We start from the raw sequence: 17,038 nt of genomic DNA, 5'->3' as shown, positions 1-17,038 counted from the left end.
GCATTAGTGTGAATCTAAAAATGCCTTATCCAGCCCTGCATCTAACTCCAATCAAAAAGGCTTTTAACAGGTTTTACGGGACTCCATATTTCCAATTTTATTACAAACAATAAAAAGCCTGGCTTGTAGAATTTACACAGACTTATTTTCTATTTCTCAAGGTTTCTTTCTTAGAAAGACAAGACTTTGTTTTTAAACTTGGCAGTACTTATGCCTGAATAATTAAATATTTGTAAAGTATGGCCATGTGTGCATCAGGAAGAAAACATCAAGGAGAGCAAAGATATTGCTGAAAATTATTATTACTGCACCAGAGGGGGGAGAAGCTTTCAGCCCTGCACCTTGCCAAGTGCTCACCTGAGGGTGTACAAGATCTTGCCATCATTCCATATGCGGAGGAGCTGGTTGGGGGTGGTGATCCAGTGAGCCTCTGCTGTCTTTGAGTTTCGAAATATCGTGTCTGGGATCCAGATCAAGCCAACCATGTTGCTGTTCAGAGTCAGTATTTTCATGGTGCTGTTGAAGCGAAGACGGCTGTCTGTCCACGTCTGGGCAAAAAATATATCAATTTGATATTCCTGCAAAGAAAGCATGATATATCAATTGAAATCAGTTCCACACTTCACACTATTTGGTGTTTGATTACGTCTTTTCTGGTGTAGATCAACAGTGTATCTTCTGTCCAATGGAGCTGTTGTCTTTTTCTACTGCCTTAAGAATTTTTTCCCCCATTTTTTTTCACCCTTTTATTTTTATGTCTAACTGCTTAATGAAACATGCCAAACATCTCACATTCCATTGGTCCTGTGCTGTAAAAATTTCAGCATTAGCACAGTCTTTTTCCTTGTTTCTGAAAAGTCACAGCTAGAAGGTATAATTTACAAAGTCTTCTTTGTCATAGGACTGATGAGAGACATGAAACATGAACATTCGTAAGCTAGAGAAGTAGGAATGAACAATATATGTAAGCTAGAGAATGGCAAATTCCCTGATTATAGCAATGCTTTTTAGGGAAGAGGTTGTGTAAATTCAATAAACTATTTTTTCCATTTACTACCAATTGTTCAGCCACTTTTTCTCAGGACACACTTCAGCAGAATGAAAAGGCAGGTTTGTGCTTCTTTACAGACACCTCACGTATCCCTAGTGCTAAGAGCTGAACACTCATCCCTGAATATGGTAATACCTTAATTTACATGAAATTTGTCCTTCCATTTACTCCATGTTTTACTACTCTGTTTCTGTTGGTAAGCCATCATAGTTCATATAACAGCAGAAATTAAAGTACACATGGACGGACAAAATTATACAGATGAACATATAAACGAACACACTGGTTTATGCATTTAAGACCCCATGGAAGAAATTGTATTTTAATTTTTTATTTGAAAAGTGAATTCAAGCTACTGGAGGCTGGAAAAGGTCATGCTTCATTTGCTTGTGTTCCTCTTACTTTTTTCATAGACTGAAAAATGAAAAATAGACTGGTCTATTTTTGAACCTCAGGGAAACAGCCATCTGAGTCTTTCATGCAATATCCTCCCAATATCACAGGGCTGGCTGTGACAGAGTAGACGTTTGCTGATGTGGCACAAAGTCTCTGCTCTACAAAGGAGACAAATACAAGGCTTGGGAATAATCCAAAGGAAAACATCTCTTTAGGACCCCTGATAGATACACTCCTGGAATATCTGAACAAAGGACAATTAGGGCTATGTGTAAAGTCTGGTGTGTCTTTGACAACTCTGAATTTGCTTTTATTTCATTTCTTTCAGTCTATTTTTTCAATACAATAGTATTCTTTTCTTTTCTTTTCTTTTCTTTTCTTTTCTTTTCTTTTCTTTTCTTTTCTTTTCTTTTCAGACAGTAGAGCTTGCAGTCTGAATTGAGGACAGAACTCTTGCTAAGAGCCACCTGTTTTTCCTGTGCTATTACATTTTTGGCAGGCCACTCCTTCAAAGCTGTTGTTGTAACATCAGGAAATCGAATTCACTGGCACTGTAATTCAAGTCCAAAACACAGTCTGGGCTTCTCATCTCTAGATGGTAAGTGATCAAAAGGTGCATTAAGTGGTGCTAGCATGTATCCAAACACCAGATAGTAGATCACCTCAGGAATTAAAGCCTAGCCACCAAAGGCATTAAGGACAATTTTCCTTCATAGCTTATCTCACTACTATTTCTCCTTGTACTATTCCCTACTTTATCTTTGCAGGGAAGATGACAGATTTGAATCTGAAGAGACTTTTCTTTCATATGGATGACATCTCCACAGATCTGAAGGATGTAATGTAATGTACACAGTGTACCTCTGTTATTCAGAAAGAACATCCTTAATGCACCAGGTTTTAGATGCCAGAGCACTGATCTTCTTTCTTTAAGTCAGCTGCATTTTAGCCTTTGAACGTCTAGTGAGACGTGTTTGGCACATTCAGCTTCTGTGGAGAAGAATATGCCAGACATGTCTATGGATTTCTCCAAATGCTGAGAGAGTAGAGTTGCTTTTCCTAGCCCACATGTGAAAGTCTGTATTTATAGAAACAAAGACCATTTTTACACAGCTGGCTAATGACAGTGCTGTCTTTTCACAGGACAAGTTTTTGCATGATATTCATATTTGAGCTTATTTTTTATGAATGCTTTGTTTTGACTAAATTTAGTCATAACCGTAACTCTTTTCTAGTATATCATGCATATTTAATGATTCTTAGAATTTAAGATATTCAGGATTTCTGCCCTGCCAAAAGAAAAGAAAGACCCTGAGCTCCTTAATACATTACCCCGAGAAGGTATGGCAGCTAGATCTGAGCAGAGTGGGCCAGAGGAGCAGTATAAACGTAACATTGTGGTTTCTATTCCAGTAAACTACTCTCGCTAAGTGGATTACATTACCCTAGAAACAAGGTCATGCTAACACCACTGCCCAACTCCTGTTTTGCATCTTCATTATTTATTACTGAAACTAGAACATGCCACCAATGATCATTATTCAAAATACCTGTACAATGGACCACTCCATTTGCCTTAATAAAAAAATTTCAACTCAAATTAAACAACGGTTCCCAGATCTTCTGAGTTAATTAGTTCTGAAAAGACCCTGCATTTTTCTTTTGGCAAACTGAGATGATAAAAAACAAAACAACATTTTTAAAAGAAAAGTCATTAAAGTTCGTTGAAGTTACTTGAATTGACTTTTTAAACACTTTCACCCTGTTTTTGTTTTTTTTTTTTAATTTAAAGCAGCTCAGTGCTACTGAGCAGTGCTCAGTCAGAATATAAAAATTACAAAATCAAAATTTTCCCAGTAAAAATAAATACACACTTCCATTCAATATCTGAATTGATATTCTCACCATTAATCCCTTTTAGAAGTGAATGTTGTATCAGTACATTCCTTACATTAATCTTTGGAATTTCTTCAGCCTTTAACCAAGCAAATAATGGGGTATGATATTTATATAGTCGCTCTACCATGAAGGAACAGAAGTTCTTCAGTTTTGAAACTGGCACTCAGCTCTCCACTTCTAATGGTTCTGTGCATATTTCAGAAAATTACCTCTGTCTTCACTGACAACAGATTCCCAGTGAAGTCAACAGCTTCCATACACTGTTTTGCACAGAGTTGGTACAGTGATCTCCAGCACAGGGCATCAAACAAGAAACTGCCAGAAGAAAGGTTTTTTGGTTGGTTTTATAGACAGGTTAATATCATATGATATAAGAAAGTAATACTCTTCATTTGCTAGGGAATACCTTATGGTAAATGCACACTGCAACAATACCTGCCATTTTAGACCTTTATGAAACGTAGCGAGAGAGTTCAGGCAGGACATCAGGTTTCCATCATGTGATGCCTCACATGAAACAACATCCTACAACTCTAACAATATTCCTTATGTTCCATTCTACTATTGCTCAGTAATTTTGTTAATAACCTTCCAGTTCTTCCTTTTCCTTTTTTTTTTTTTTTTAATTTTTTGCAGCAACTGCTGACTACTACAATGAACAGAGGAAGAGGTGAAAAACAGCAATATTTTAAGCAAGATTTCTTCCCAGCAGCAAAAAAGGTAAAATATGTTCTATGTGAAATACTGAGGTCATGTACAGTAAAGTGTTCTGTCACTAAGTTTTCTTGTCTTAGTGGCACATGGTTTGCCATGCCACCTAAACAGACTCAAGATTTCCCTAATTTTGCCACATATTCACACAGTGCCTGGATGCATTAACTGATGCTGCACTCCAGAGAAGTCAAACTTTGAAAAAGGCATTCTCCTTGGGAAGAAGGGACAACCCTAACAGAAGAAATAGGTCTACATGTTAACATCAAGAGAAATTCTAGAGAAATCTTATTTCCTTTGGTACATAGACACACTTCCGAGATAATATTAAATTTTATTGATGAGAAATTCATTATAAATCTAAAGGATTGACAGAAGTACAATTTATTATCAGTTTTAATAGATTTAATTCTGTTTGGTTTCAAAAGTAAATTCATGAACCATGCTGCATGTTAAATTCTCCACTCTTAAAAACTTCACTAAAGTGAAAATTCTTTGAGGATTCTACAATCTGTACAAATCTGATTACATCAGGACACTTTTTATTAAAAAGTAAATAATTTTAGGAAATTTTAACAAATATGAGGATGTTTCCTAGCTGATGACTCCTGACCTGTACAAATACTCAGCTGAATCTATAACCAAACAACATTGGACCTTTTAGAAAATACTGGGTTATAAATATTTTTTTACTCTTTCTGGAAAGAGTAATGTTTCCCAGCAAAACTATATCAGTTTATTTTTATTATGTTGGCTTGTATGAGAATATCAAGCCTCATTTCAGGCAGCTACAGTGTATCTTCATGTGAAATGTCCTTTTTTTTCCTTTATTACTCCCCACCATTATTGCATAGCTACTTATGACCAAAGAATTTCTCATCGGTACTTTTTTGCAAATTAACCTTAAATTAATGTATTATCTTATACATTTCATCATGTAAAGAGACACTGTTCTACTTGCAAGACTTCTGCTTGCAAGAAACAGTCAGTATCATCTGAAAATTATAAGTGACATTGTGCCACTGAAAACCTCTGTAACACCTCCTATGTAGTCACCTTTGAAATTGGGATTGTAAATCAACACCTGACAATGCTCACATAGCTTCCAAAAGTAACTCCTAAAACCAAGAAAACATGCTATGATCCTTTCACCTGCACAGTATGCAAGTAATTATCTCATGTAGAACACTTCTTCCCATTCAAATTTTATAAGTTCTCCTTTAAATTTGAAACACTGGCTGATAGAAATGACAGAATGAGATGAGGAAAATTAGATGGTATTTTTATGTTACATGATTATGTAGAGAAGAAGAAACTAAAGACCATTTTACCTTTTTAATTCTCACTGATTTTTGGACAGGAGATATAACCAGATTTAGCATCAGTATTACCTGTAAATAGCTGCACATAGTCAAAGTTCCAACTACTTGATTTTAGCTTTTTTTTCCTTCACATTTCAAGTATTCCTAATGTTGTTTCATTAGTGTTTTGAAAATAATCAAGAGTCAGCACTGAACTATTTGCCCTTCAACTGTGTAGGAATGATTAATGATTGGGAACACCTTGAAAATGCCACTGTCTAAGTCATCTGTAGTCACAGAGAAAAATACATGCTTTTCAACCAAATCTTCAATTATTTTCTCAGTCAAAAGAGTAGCTAACCTGCTGTTGATAATACATGGAGCTTTTTCTCCCATAATATGTCTCATTTTAATTCTGAAAAATATGATTTAATAAGCTTTCACAGTCAGGTAATGGATGTGAATGACTACAGATAAGAGTGTGGTATTCCTTCATTGCTTCTGCTGCAGTCTTCTCATTTTCTGCATTTTCAAAATTCTTCACGATAACAGCAACAACAATGTCAAGAGTCCTGTCCTTAGAAAAAATGCAAGAATTTCTTGCATGATACTTTCCAGGTTCTTACTATCGTCTACTAGACAATTTTTTTTTTTTTTTTTTTTTTTTTTTTTTTTTTTTTTTCATTTTAGAGCCTATATCTTGATTGGTGATAGAGTGAGACAGTCAATGATTAAAGCTGTTACTGGCATTTGTGTGAGGCTGGTACTCAGTCAACTGAAAATAGCTACATAATTAGGGTCCAGTTTAGATTACAATATTTCTGTGCCCTCCCACACCCCTTGTATAACATGCCAGCACACCACAACACACTACAAACACTGTCTGCAGAAGCTTGGAACTAGTCTAATAAACTGTGAAAGGGATAAAATCTCCTTTAGTTACCAAAAGGCTGGACGTCACTGAAGTGGGGAATTCCATTTCTAAGCCTAAAAGTGTTCTGGAAATAAGTGTTAAATTTTGCTTTTATATTGCAGTCCAAACCATTCAGTAAGAAGTATCCTTAAAAACTGAATAATGTTTGCACCTGTTGCATGCAAATTGTCGCAGAAATGTTAAACATTATGGTTTAAAAGGGAATATGGTAAGGAGCTGTTCAGGAAAACAGGAGAAAAATGGGAGCAAATCTCTAAAGACTGCAAGTCTCCCCCTTATTACCCTCAGCTGCAGACCACAGGTGAACACACCAAGAACATTCTTTCTTTACGCCCCTGTCATGCTTGGATTAGAAGTACAAGAGAAGGGTTTGAGATACTGTGTTTTAGTAGAAAATGTCCCAAATTTAAAGTGATGCTCATGGTGTCTGTTTATTTAGTCTGCAATTTGATGCACTTGAGAACATTAAAAGTGAGCAATCTCTTCAGAGTTTGAAGGTCATTTTCAATAAAAGCATATTTTTTCCAGCCCAGCTCACCACTAAAAGGAAAGTTCAATCAACAACAGAACTGTCAAAATTATCCTGCAAAGGGCTGCCTGATTGATTCAGCTGTCTATTTAGTTGTGTGACAAATGGGTGAAAGAGGAAATGCTCCCTGAAATGGGATGAGTAGTTCCCTCTTCCTGAATCACTACATTTACATGTCTGATATCAAAACACTGAGAGTAATTCTCTTGACACCAGCCTACCTTCAGCTTCCCTGATTTATTGCATCTTACCCTGGGCTGGAATGAGGATAGAACTGTCCTCTGTCCATCCTATAAACAGACTTTTGGTAATTTGAAGAGTTACTTTGATCATAACTATTTTTGGTATTGATGGAAATAAGTCGTTCCACAGCAACTGCCACATGATGTGTGCTGATTGTTCATTAGATTGAATGCTGTATAGATTGTGAAAACTCAGTAACTACAGTGATCTCAGGAGACCTCTATAAGGCTTAAAAAGTTAGCTTTAATGTAAACCTTAATACTATTGCTTGACAGCTTCTTCTTGGGTTTGCACTCTGTGTGCAGCTTGTATTCTAATTTCAAAAACTGGTAAAAAAACCTCTCAGACACCCTGTGGAAAGGAACTGAAAGAAATGGAAGGCTCTACCAACAGAAACCTATAGTCTCATTTTGTAGAAATAGTGCAGAAAGAAATAAATTAAATCTGCTGGAGAAAACACAGTAAAATAGTGTATTTCATATTCAGGGTACTTTCAAACTCTTGCGGCATCAAGACTAACACAAGCCTTTTGTGAGGACAATAATTCCCACACAAGTCCTGAAACTTTGCTTTGCTTTCAGCAGAGCTTGGGATGAGTGGAGTAGCACCATTAGAGCTGCTTGTAAGTTTTCCTAAAGTTGGAAAATCTCTGCCAGGCCAGAGCTTTGTGTGTTTCAGAGGCTGCCTAGGAGCTAAATGGGGATGTATTTACTTCACACTACATACAACACTGGGTTTGCTGCCCAAGAGACAGCATAACAGGGATCACCTTCCCATTCTCCAGCAATTTGCTTTGTTTCCACTCTCTGTGCTCCTGTTCCCTTTCCAGATCCTAATTTCTAATAGCCTCTGTTGAGAGTGGAAGAGTGAGTAACACGTTCCCACTTTTGGATTTTTTTTCTCTTCTTAATCTGAGAAGATTTTCCTTTATCTTTCCCATCAGTGTTAAGGCTGCACCTCCAAAAGATAGTCAAAAGAAATAGATGAAACATTAGGCTTACAGTGGTAGTAAAATATATACGTTTGAAAACTTTCCGAACTGTTTTATGTATAGAAGCTCTTACAATAAGTTTTTCTTCTGTGAAAATCTGCTTTGGTACTTTGATACTGTTACAAGCATCATGGTTCCATGGAGAAAATACAATGAAAGAAGCAAAGTCAAAATTGAGATTGTCATCACAGATATAAGGACTATTCAAGTCAACAATGTCAAAATATTTCAGAAAGCAGCACCAATCATCTCCATAGCTGAATGCTTTGAGTCAAAAAAAAAAAAAAAAAAAAAAAGAAAAGAAAGCAAAGGAAAGCTGTTCTCATCACTGACTCAGTAGGAATCTTGGACCAAGGGCAATGGAAACTCACCTTCTTCACTGTAGTATTGCCTCCTGCTTCAGAAGGTTATTTCACTGATTTCCTGCTATTATAAAGAGGGAAAGACAGCTAACTTCACACTAGAAAGAAAGCATGCAATTATCATGTAGCTTTTCCTCTCTCTGAGAAAACATTTGTCTGTCTCACTGTGCCTATTTTGGCTCTTTGGAGGCTAGCTCCAGCCCAGCTATTTTGGGGATAAATTCTTACATTCAGTTACAGGAAGAGCTGGAGACTTTTGTCGTGACCCATCCCTTGACATTTCTTCATTATTTCTCTTCACATTGATGGATTATCTCTTCTGCTTCAATCAATCATTTCATAGTCAGAAACACAGCATGAAATTAGAAAGAATGCATTTCAGAACATCAGCTGTAGCTCTGTTCTCTCCCCTTTTGGTGGAAGACTTTTTAAATATCGCTGCTTCCCATTTCTTTTTGGAGTCCTCTGTTGGCTTCTGTTGCTCTTAAAGCATTCCCAAAGACATCCTGATTGCTGTGATCATGCCACAAGTGCATTTCCACAGCCTCCTCTCTTGGTGTGTCAGGGTTCATGTCCTGTTGCAGACTGTGCCTGATGAGAAGCTTTGCCTTCAATGAGACATAATTGTATATGCTTTAAATTGAGCTGCTTTAGAAGAAAAGGTGTCCAAAGCATGTAAAGAAGTGCAAGGGATGCACGTGGCAGCATGCAGACTTTTCATCATCGTTATTTGGTGAGCATTGTTACTCAAAATGATAACCAGAGTAGTCATTCCTAAGAAGATTGCTGCTGGAAGGAACAATGTTTTTGGGATTGACAGAGAAAGCATAGTGCTCACTCTGACCTGTAATTTAAGGCTTTACTAAGACAACAGTCAAGATGGAGAGAGAGAAAGAGAGAGACAGAGAGAGAGAGACTCCAAGTGCAGAAGAATTAAAGAAACCAAGGTTATTAACTTAAGAATTTAGTAACATAAATGTACAAGGACAAGCTTAACTCTTGTGGAAATAATAAAGGAATAAAAATTAATAATCCCTGATCAGAGGAAACAAAGAAAGAGAAAATAAAAAGTCTGCGAATATAGGTTAATGGCTGTACTTAATATAATAAAGTACATTATCAAGGTCTCCTAAGAATACTTGATGTCTGAAAAATTTATAAAATTATAAAGATACTCAAAAGTATTTTCATATTACAACAGAAGATGTACTGACTTTATAAACATAGTTCTTGAGGCATTATCTTATTCAAAACAGAAGCTAAACTGACTTTTCACAAAAAACAAATGCATTCTGAAAGACTGTACACAAAAAGATTTTATGTTCATTGTCTCTGCATTAAACAGCTTTTTTTTTAAAATGATGGAAAGAGTGCCTTTTAACCAAAGAAGTGCAAGAATAGTTTGAAACATCTTTTATGCCATCAGCAACCTAGAAAAGAAGAGGTTACCATGATGTTTTTACATGTACTCTTAGCACAAGAATAGTTGTAGACGAATGGGAGACAGGGTAGTCATGAAAAGACACTCATCTCAGATAGAGGGTCAGGTACAGTGATGGTCTCACACAGAATTAATTCTGAGTGAGAGAAAAGTTGATAAGGAACACTTTTTAAGGAGGCAAGTGGGAAGACCAGATGGGTAAAAGTCCTGTTCTACCTGTTCCCTTCCAGACGCTGCCTCCTGAGGTCATGTTATCTTAAGAACCCACATGCCACTCTACTACAGAACCCAAGTGTCCCAGAAACTCTTACAATCCTATGGTTGGGAAACAAAAAATTATCACTTCTTTTTCTCAGAAGCTGAGATATTGAGGGCATCCATGTCTTCTCTAAGATGCAGGAAAGCCACAGCTCACCCAGGATTTTTCACCATTTCAAACCATCCTGCCATGCATCACTGAACATTTTCAAGGGTCACAATAAATAAATAAATACATAAAATTCTGCATTTGTTCAAAACAAACACTAACTCATTGATTGCATCCCCGCAGCTGAATAAAGAGAGACTACACACATGGCTCAAGCACCTCACACCCAGTCATTCACCTCATTTTACTGCCAGCTGAATTCCTTGCCCTGTTGCTCCCAAGGCAAATCTGCCACAGAAGCAGCTAAAACTAAGAAATGTAGACATACACCAGTTGGTGCCACTCAGTCTTAGGGACAAGTATTGGTCCCTGGATATCTTTGATTTAGCAGAATAGACATACCCAGGTCACAAAGTCTAAATTTATTACAACATAAATAGGATCCAAAAGGAGAGTTTAAAATGCTGGATGACAGAAATCAGGGAAATAAATGAAGCCACAGTGAGCAAGGGACCTATATCCTGTATCCACAGGATGTGAATAGGTGTTACTCTCATTAAACAAAATGATGCACAAAAAAGCCAACCGTGCACAAAGTAGTAGAAAAAAGCTCATCTGTAAAGGCCTAATTTGCATATGAGGGAAATGCAAATGTTTTGCTGCTCTAAAAATAAGATGACTGTTTTGCCACATAGGCACAAAAAGACAGTCTGTAACGAGTCTGTGTACAAACCTTTCTTGCTCTTGGCCTCCAAAGAAGCTAGGGCAGCCCTGCACTCTCTGCCCTGCAGGCTCAGGTGAAACCAGACCCTTCTCTTCTTCTGCACTACTGGGTGCATGCTTTAAGGGGAGGCTGAGACTTCATGTTCAAAATATAGAGCCCATTAGGCTGTGCTGGTTGCCCTAGTAGGCTGAGCCTAGCCTTCCCATATTTCCAAGCCTAAGAGCACCCCAGATTACAGCTTGCCTCTTCAGAGGAAAACACAGCAGGCAAATGTGTTTATGCTTCACTTAGGCTTCACGATAGAAGCAAAGAAGCATTTTCATAGGATAAGTATCTGGGGATCGATCCTTGCCTCAGTTTCTTCATCCCTTGCTTTTTTTTTTTTATTATTTTATTTTTATCTGGTTTTTTTTGGCCAATTCCAAGGCCCTGATCTCCACCGATCTAAGCCATACTTCATCCCAAATCTTGTACTATGTGGTTTGACACTCAGAATTAGTTCTGCCTCTACATAAACCCCTTCTTTTCAAGCCAAATTTATTCAAATTCCAGTTCCTCCTTGACTTCAGTCCATTCTTTTTTGATGTGAGACCTATTAAAACACCTATTGACATTGGTAATTCTTCACTGTCCCTAGTCAGGGGACAAGGGACACCAGATGAAACAGCAGATGGCTGATTGCCATTCACTGGGCCATGCAATGATGAAGTTTAGGAGTTCAGGCTGCTCCTATCAGTTTTACGTGAGAACATTCCTCTTATATTGACAAACTCCAGCACTCACCAGCTGGGGAAATTCAAAAGGAAACTACCAGAAATTTCCAGTATCTGATACGATTAGGAAAAGAAAATAAAAAATTAAAGAACTCAAACAAGAAATTTTAAGACCTTTCTTGCAAAGCTCATTGGGGAAAATAAAATATAGTCCTGTAAGGATGTGTAAAACAAACTCACTCCTTAAATCAGCATGTCTTCTAGTACTTCATGAATAATTCCTGATATTGGCATATAGTTTTCTACACTATATTAGAAAGAATAAAAAGGAATTATGCCACAACTTGTGAACTAGTTAATATGCCATCAATGAGAGGAGATGAATATGGGTGTAGCATGTGTGGGAAAAACTACTTAATCTCCAGTACAGCTTCACTTTCTAACTAGAAAGGAAATAGTTAAAATAGTTAATATAAAGAGGTGATAACAGAAGGGCTCTTGGTATGCTGTGCCTAAATCTGCCAGCAGGTAATTTTACATAAGGGCAGCTGCATCTCCAGCCCAGGGGAGGAAGGCACTGCATCTGTTGCCATGGTTACCCTGCCACTCCTCCCCCCTTGCTCCCCACCCTCCGCTGGTCCCTCCCTGTTGCCACAGTAACCACTTGACATCAGTCCCCTTCTCCCGGCCCTGCATCCCCCCTGCGGCCCCGGGCCACCCACCCTCCTATCAGCCATGGGCACACACTGACAGCAGCACTCTGCACCTGGAAATTTAACCAGGGAGACAGGGAAAGCACCAGTTTCAGAGTCAGAAGAGGTTGTGGAGGTTCTGTTTGTTTTGTTTGGACAGATTTATGCAGAGATATGTTATAGGGGAAAGTCATGGGGTCAATATAATGTTTGTGTGCAATTTTCTGTGGTACATGGACCCAGGCTGATCCTTTGATCACAAGCTTATGTAACTGGTAATTAGCCCTCGTGCAGTCTTTTTCCTGGTAGTTTTTCCTTTTATTATTTAATGACAGAAACAATAATCTTTACCCAGTCACATTTCTCTGACTCAATGTCTTTTGGCTTATTCAGTCTGCAATTCTTTTCCTTTCTGAATGCTCTTCTTGCATTGGGTGAGGTTTTATTATTACTTCTATTTTGTTTTTCTGTTTCTCAATTTCAGTTTAAGCAAGATGGAAAGAAATGTTTTGCTTAGAATCTTGCAATATTTCTTTCTGAATCCTGCTAAAACTTCTCCAGCCTTGAACACTTTCCTTTGCAAAGACATAAACCTGGTAAGCTTTCCAGCAAAAGTTTTCTGAAACTTTCTTAACCACTTTAAACCATCCCAGATTAGTAAAGTTTCTTTCACTAGAACAGGACAAGTCTTTCACAGTCTATCCTATTGCTGAATTGTAGCAGACAACTGGAAGTACAGCAAGAAGACACATGAAAGTCCAAGAGCTTGTAGTTTCCATTTTTACTTGATATCAATACACATTCACACTTCTTCACTTGAGCATCTCTAAACTTGTAGCAAGACAGAAAAACTAAAATCTATTTCAAAAACAACTTATGTCAATATTGGAAGAAAGAAATGTCTTTTCTATTTTAATGTTGTTCTCCAAAATAGATTTCATAATGCCTAGCTGTGAAGTATTTCATGTAAAATTTCATAATATATATTTCAACTGCCTATGAAAGGAAAAAAATTATTGTACTTTTGATACCAAAAACTAGTCTATTGTGAACAACATGAAAGAAGTGGACATGCTTTTTTTGTAATGAAACCTTGTGTAAATCCTTTCTTTTTAATTTCCTAGCATAGCAGTTAAAATGAAAACAAAAGCCTCAAAGTACAAACTGTTGGAAGCAGATTTTTCTCATTCTCAAAATGTGTAATGAAAGATATGAAAAAGATGATTGAAAATGTTCTGTAGAAAATAACTGAGTAAAAAAATGAACTAAGGAATGTGAGAATTCTTGAAAGCAGCTATTGAACAACTGAATTTTTAATTACACATTTTTTAAAAAGCGAATGTCAGACCTAGTTGATAAATACATACATGTGTCAGCTGCCATTACAGTGAACAAAGCTTGAGAAGCAAGCCTAAAACAGTTTATATCTTTTTCCAAACCCATAAAGGTGAACAGTCATCAAAGCTGGAAACTGGCCACCTGCTGCAACTTTGCTCATTTGAGTTCAGTGACCTTCATAATTAAGTGACATTACCAACCTGGGAGAAATAAGTGATGAAATATTAAACCAAAGCATTTTATCATCTGATCTTTCATTTGAGTTTCTTTTCATCTTGTTCTTATTACAATACACAGATGTAGGAGCGCACAACTGCAATCATAGGAACTGCTCTACCTGACATTTTGCTCTTTGATAATAAGCTGACACTAATTACTCTGCAAGTGAGAAAAACACTTCAAATCCCACAAATTAAAAAAAAAAAAAAAAAAAAAGGCATCCAGGGGACAAATTTGGACAGTTGTCGCTGGTCAATGCATCTAAAATTAAAGAAAACTGAATGTGATTATGTTTTAAAGAATGAAGACTAAATGTACAACTGATGCTTTTTCCTGAGCATGACAATCTTTATCTAGAGGAGGGTCAGCAAAGGCAGCTAGACATTCCTCAAAGCATTTATTTACCCACATCATATGAAACATAAGTTCAGGAGAAAAACTCAGCAAAGCTCTGACCAAAAATGCTGAGGTGCTTCAGAAAGCTTAAATGCCTAAAGATATGTTATGGAGCAAATTCAGCAGATTTTGCTGCTGGATGGCCGCCACACACCTTCTGTTGAAGATATATCCTTGTGTCACCAGAAAGATTAGTTTCACAGATCCAGAAGATCTAGAAAAAAATATTCCTTTGACTACAATATGCAGCTTCTTGCAAAGTTAGCCAAACAGTGGAAGAAGAGCAAGAGTTTATGCACCTCACATTAGACAATTACTGGATGGAAAGGAAAAATACCATGTTAAAGCTTTGTCCTTCTGTCTTAGTTCTCCAATCCTGTCTAAGTCAAGCTCTGACTTCCATTCTCCCGGAGATATTTAGGGAATGCAAAACTCAGTGCTCTGAAGCATGCCCTTTTCCATCAAATGTATTTTTTGTTAATTTAGGTACCCCAGAACTCATTATAAATACTGAAATGGGAAAAAAATCAGAATTTTCCTGATGTTTTTGTCAGTCAAGTGTATGAATTATGTTCCCAGAGAGGTGTGATTCATGCCCAAGCTTAGGGTGAACGCCACAGCTCTTTAGACCTCCTATTTAAATTTGACAGGCTTTCAGTAGATCAGAAAATGTAGCAGGAAAAGGGCATGTTTAAACCACACCTTGAAAATTTCCATACTATTTTAGCAATTTATTTAGTCAATTGTTTCTCATAACAAAAAATTAAAAAGAAAATCATTCAAGCCAGTTAAATAACTATATTTGAGACTGTTCAATCATATTTTTATTGGGAAAACTGAATAAATTAAAAATAAGGGCACAAAACTTATGTGTCATTAAAATATATTTGTGTGGATGAGAATTCTGAAGCAGACAAAAGATAATGTAATCAAATGGCAAAGGCCTGAACTGATGCAGATGAATAGCAAGCAAACAGAAGTCAGTGACCAAAGTGTAATACCTGCTGTCACAGACAACAGCTATGTAAGAAGTATATTAATAATCTGAAACATTATCTTCATTCCTATCAGAGACCCAAATATTTAATATATTAATCACAACTGATGCCAGAAGTATTTTCATATATGCACCCAAGTGACATGTACTCCATGCATTGTTGTATAAATAAGGTTCATAATGAACTTCAGGAACTTCAGGGACAACTCAGCATAAGGCTGATCTAAATTATACATCCAGAAGGATAATCCTAAAAGCCTTAAATCTATGAGTTAAACAAGGTTGTCTTTGGATCAATTTATTAGAAAATGCAATTCTATTATGTGACTAAGAGTTTCTATACCAAAATCATTTTGTTATATTGTAGGTGAAGTTCCTAATGCCAACAGACACTATGGGATCTGACTTGTCTCATTATAGAAATCTATTTTCAGTACATATACCAAAAGCAATATCAATGTCAAGTAAATTACTCAGATCAACTTCATAATTATTGTTTTCATTCCAGTCAAAAAAGTACAGCCATTTCAAAGTGTGAAGTTATAATGTCAACATCATCTTATTTAACATTACAAAAAGAAGTTTTGCAAAGTCCTGAAAGAAATTCTTGCATTAAGAACACAAAAGTCAAAAGAATGGTAGCTTTGCCTTAGAAATCATACATTTATCAACACTGAAAATTGGCCTAAACTGTGACCAAAAGAAAACCATCAAACAACAAACACATATCACAGTCTGTATATTCTTGGTAAATAATTTCTGGATTTTTGCAGCTAAATTTCTCAAAGAATTTGTCAAAATAGACATTTTTATCTCCTGACAGTAAACAAGACTTTCTTTGTAATCATTGCTCCGTATTGCTAAGGCCCTAATGACAGAGAAAAAAGGAAATATCCTGTCTCTTCCTACCTCCATATTCTTTTATTTCCAAGTAAAGTGAGCGGAGGACAGTTCTTTCAGAATTCACCTTAGCAGAACTCAGCAAAATTTCATTGAAACCTTCCCAAGGAGGTGAATGAGAAAAATAACTTGACCAGAAATTTCTATTAACTTTTGAGTTACACAATTTTGCTGAGATCATTGAATCAAAATAGGTATGTCAGAGGATATTCACTCTTTGCTATTTGCAGTGGAATATGGCATGATGAAATCACTGTGACTATGCATGCAAGTGTTCCAAAATGCATGGGTTGTTGAAGGTAAATACTGACTTTTATAGCAAGAAAGCAATAAATCTGATAAATCAAGCTTAGAAAAATACTGACTAATGAGTTCATGGTTTTGAAAAATGTTATGAAAAGAAGAACAAAGGTAGGATATGAAGAAGTGTCTGAGAAAAATTGTACCAGTCTTGGATTTAGACAGACAAGAATTTCTATCAGAAAATGTGCAAGTAAATTCTCAGTGGTGCTATTATTTCTTTTTGCATTTGCAGTTTTTAATTCTACCTGATTTCAAAGATTGTGCAGCTCACCATAACATAAACAGGAGCTAGTAAAATTGCAAACTTTATCTCAAGACTGCAGTCCAGGCTTGTCTCTCACTAGAGATCTTCCTTTTCCTTTTATCAGTTGAAGACAAAACAGTTAGTATGACATTTTACACTATCACATTATCTGAATTCATGTATTTGATGGTGGCACCTCAATGCTAAAATCAAGCTCTGGCTCAAGCAAAAGCTAAAGTGTTGTTTCAGAGCTCTATCTGGGAAGAACATGTGCACACCTTCAAACC

The 17,038-nt window shown here is 36.6% G+C and overlaps 1 protein-coding gene across 1 annotated transcript in view; it reads right to left on the bottom strand.

Moving 5' to 3' along the window:
- The window catches only part of GABRG3 (gamma-aminobutyric acid type A receptor subunit gamma3), a 287,460-nt gene that overhangs the window by 135,564 nt on the left and 134,858 nt on the right, over positions 1-17,038 (bottom strand). The window contains exon 4 of the mRNA XM_083855542.1: positions 358-578. Coding sequence (XP_083711668.1) covers positions 358-578 — 221 coding nt within the window. The remainder of the gene's footprint in view (positions 1-357; positions 579-17,038) is intronic.

Source organism: Zosterops lateralis (genome assembly GCF_965231275.1).
Source record: "Zosterops lateralis genome assembly, chromosome: 2".
NCBI lineage: Eukaryota > Metazoa > Chordata > Aves > Passeriformes > Zosteropidae > Zosterops > Zosterops lateralis.
Note: the sequence above shows the minus strand (reverse complement) of the source record. Positions and strands in the feature narration are given on the sequence as shown.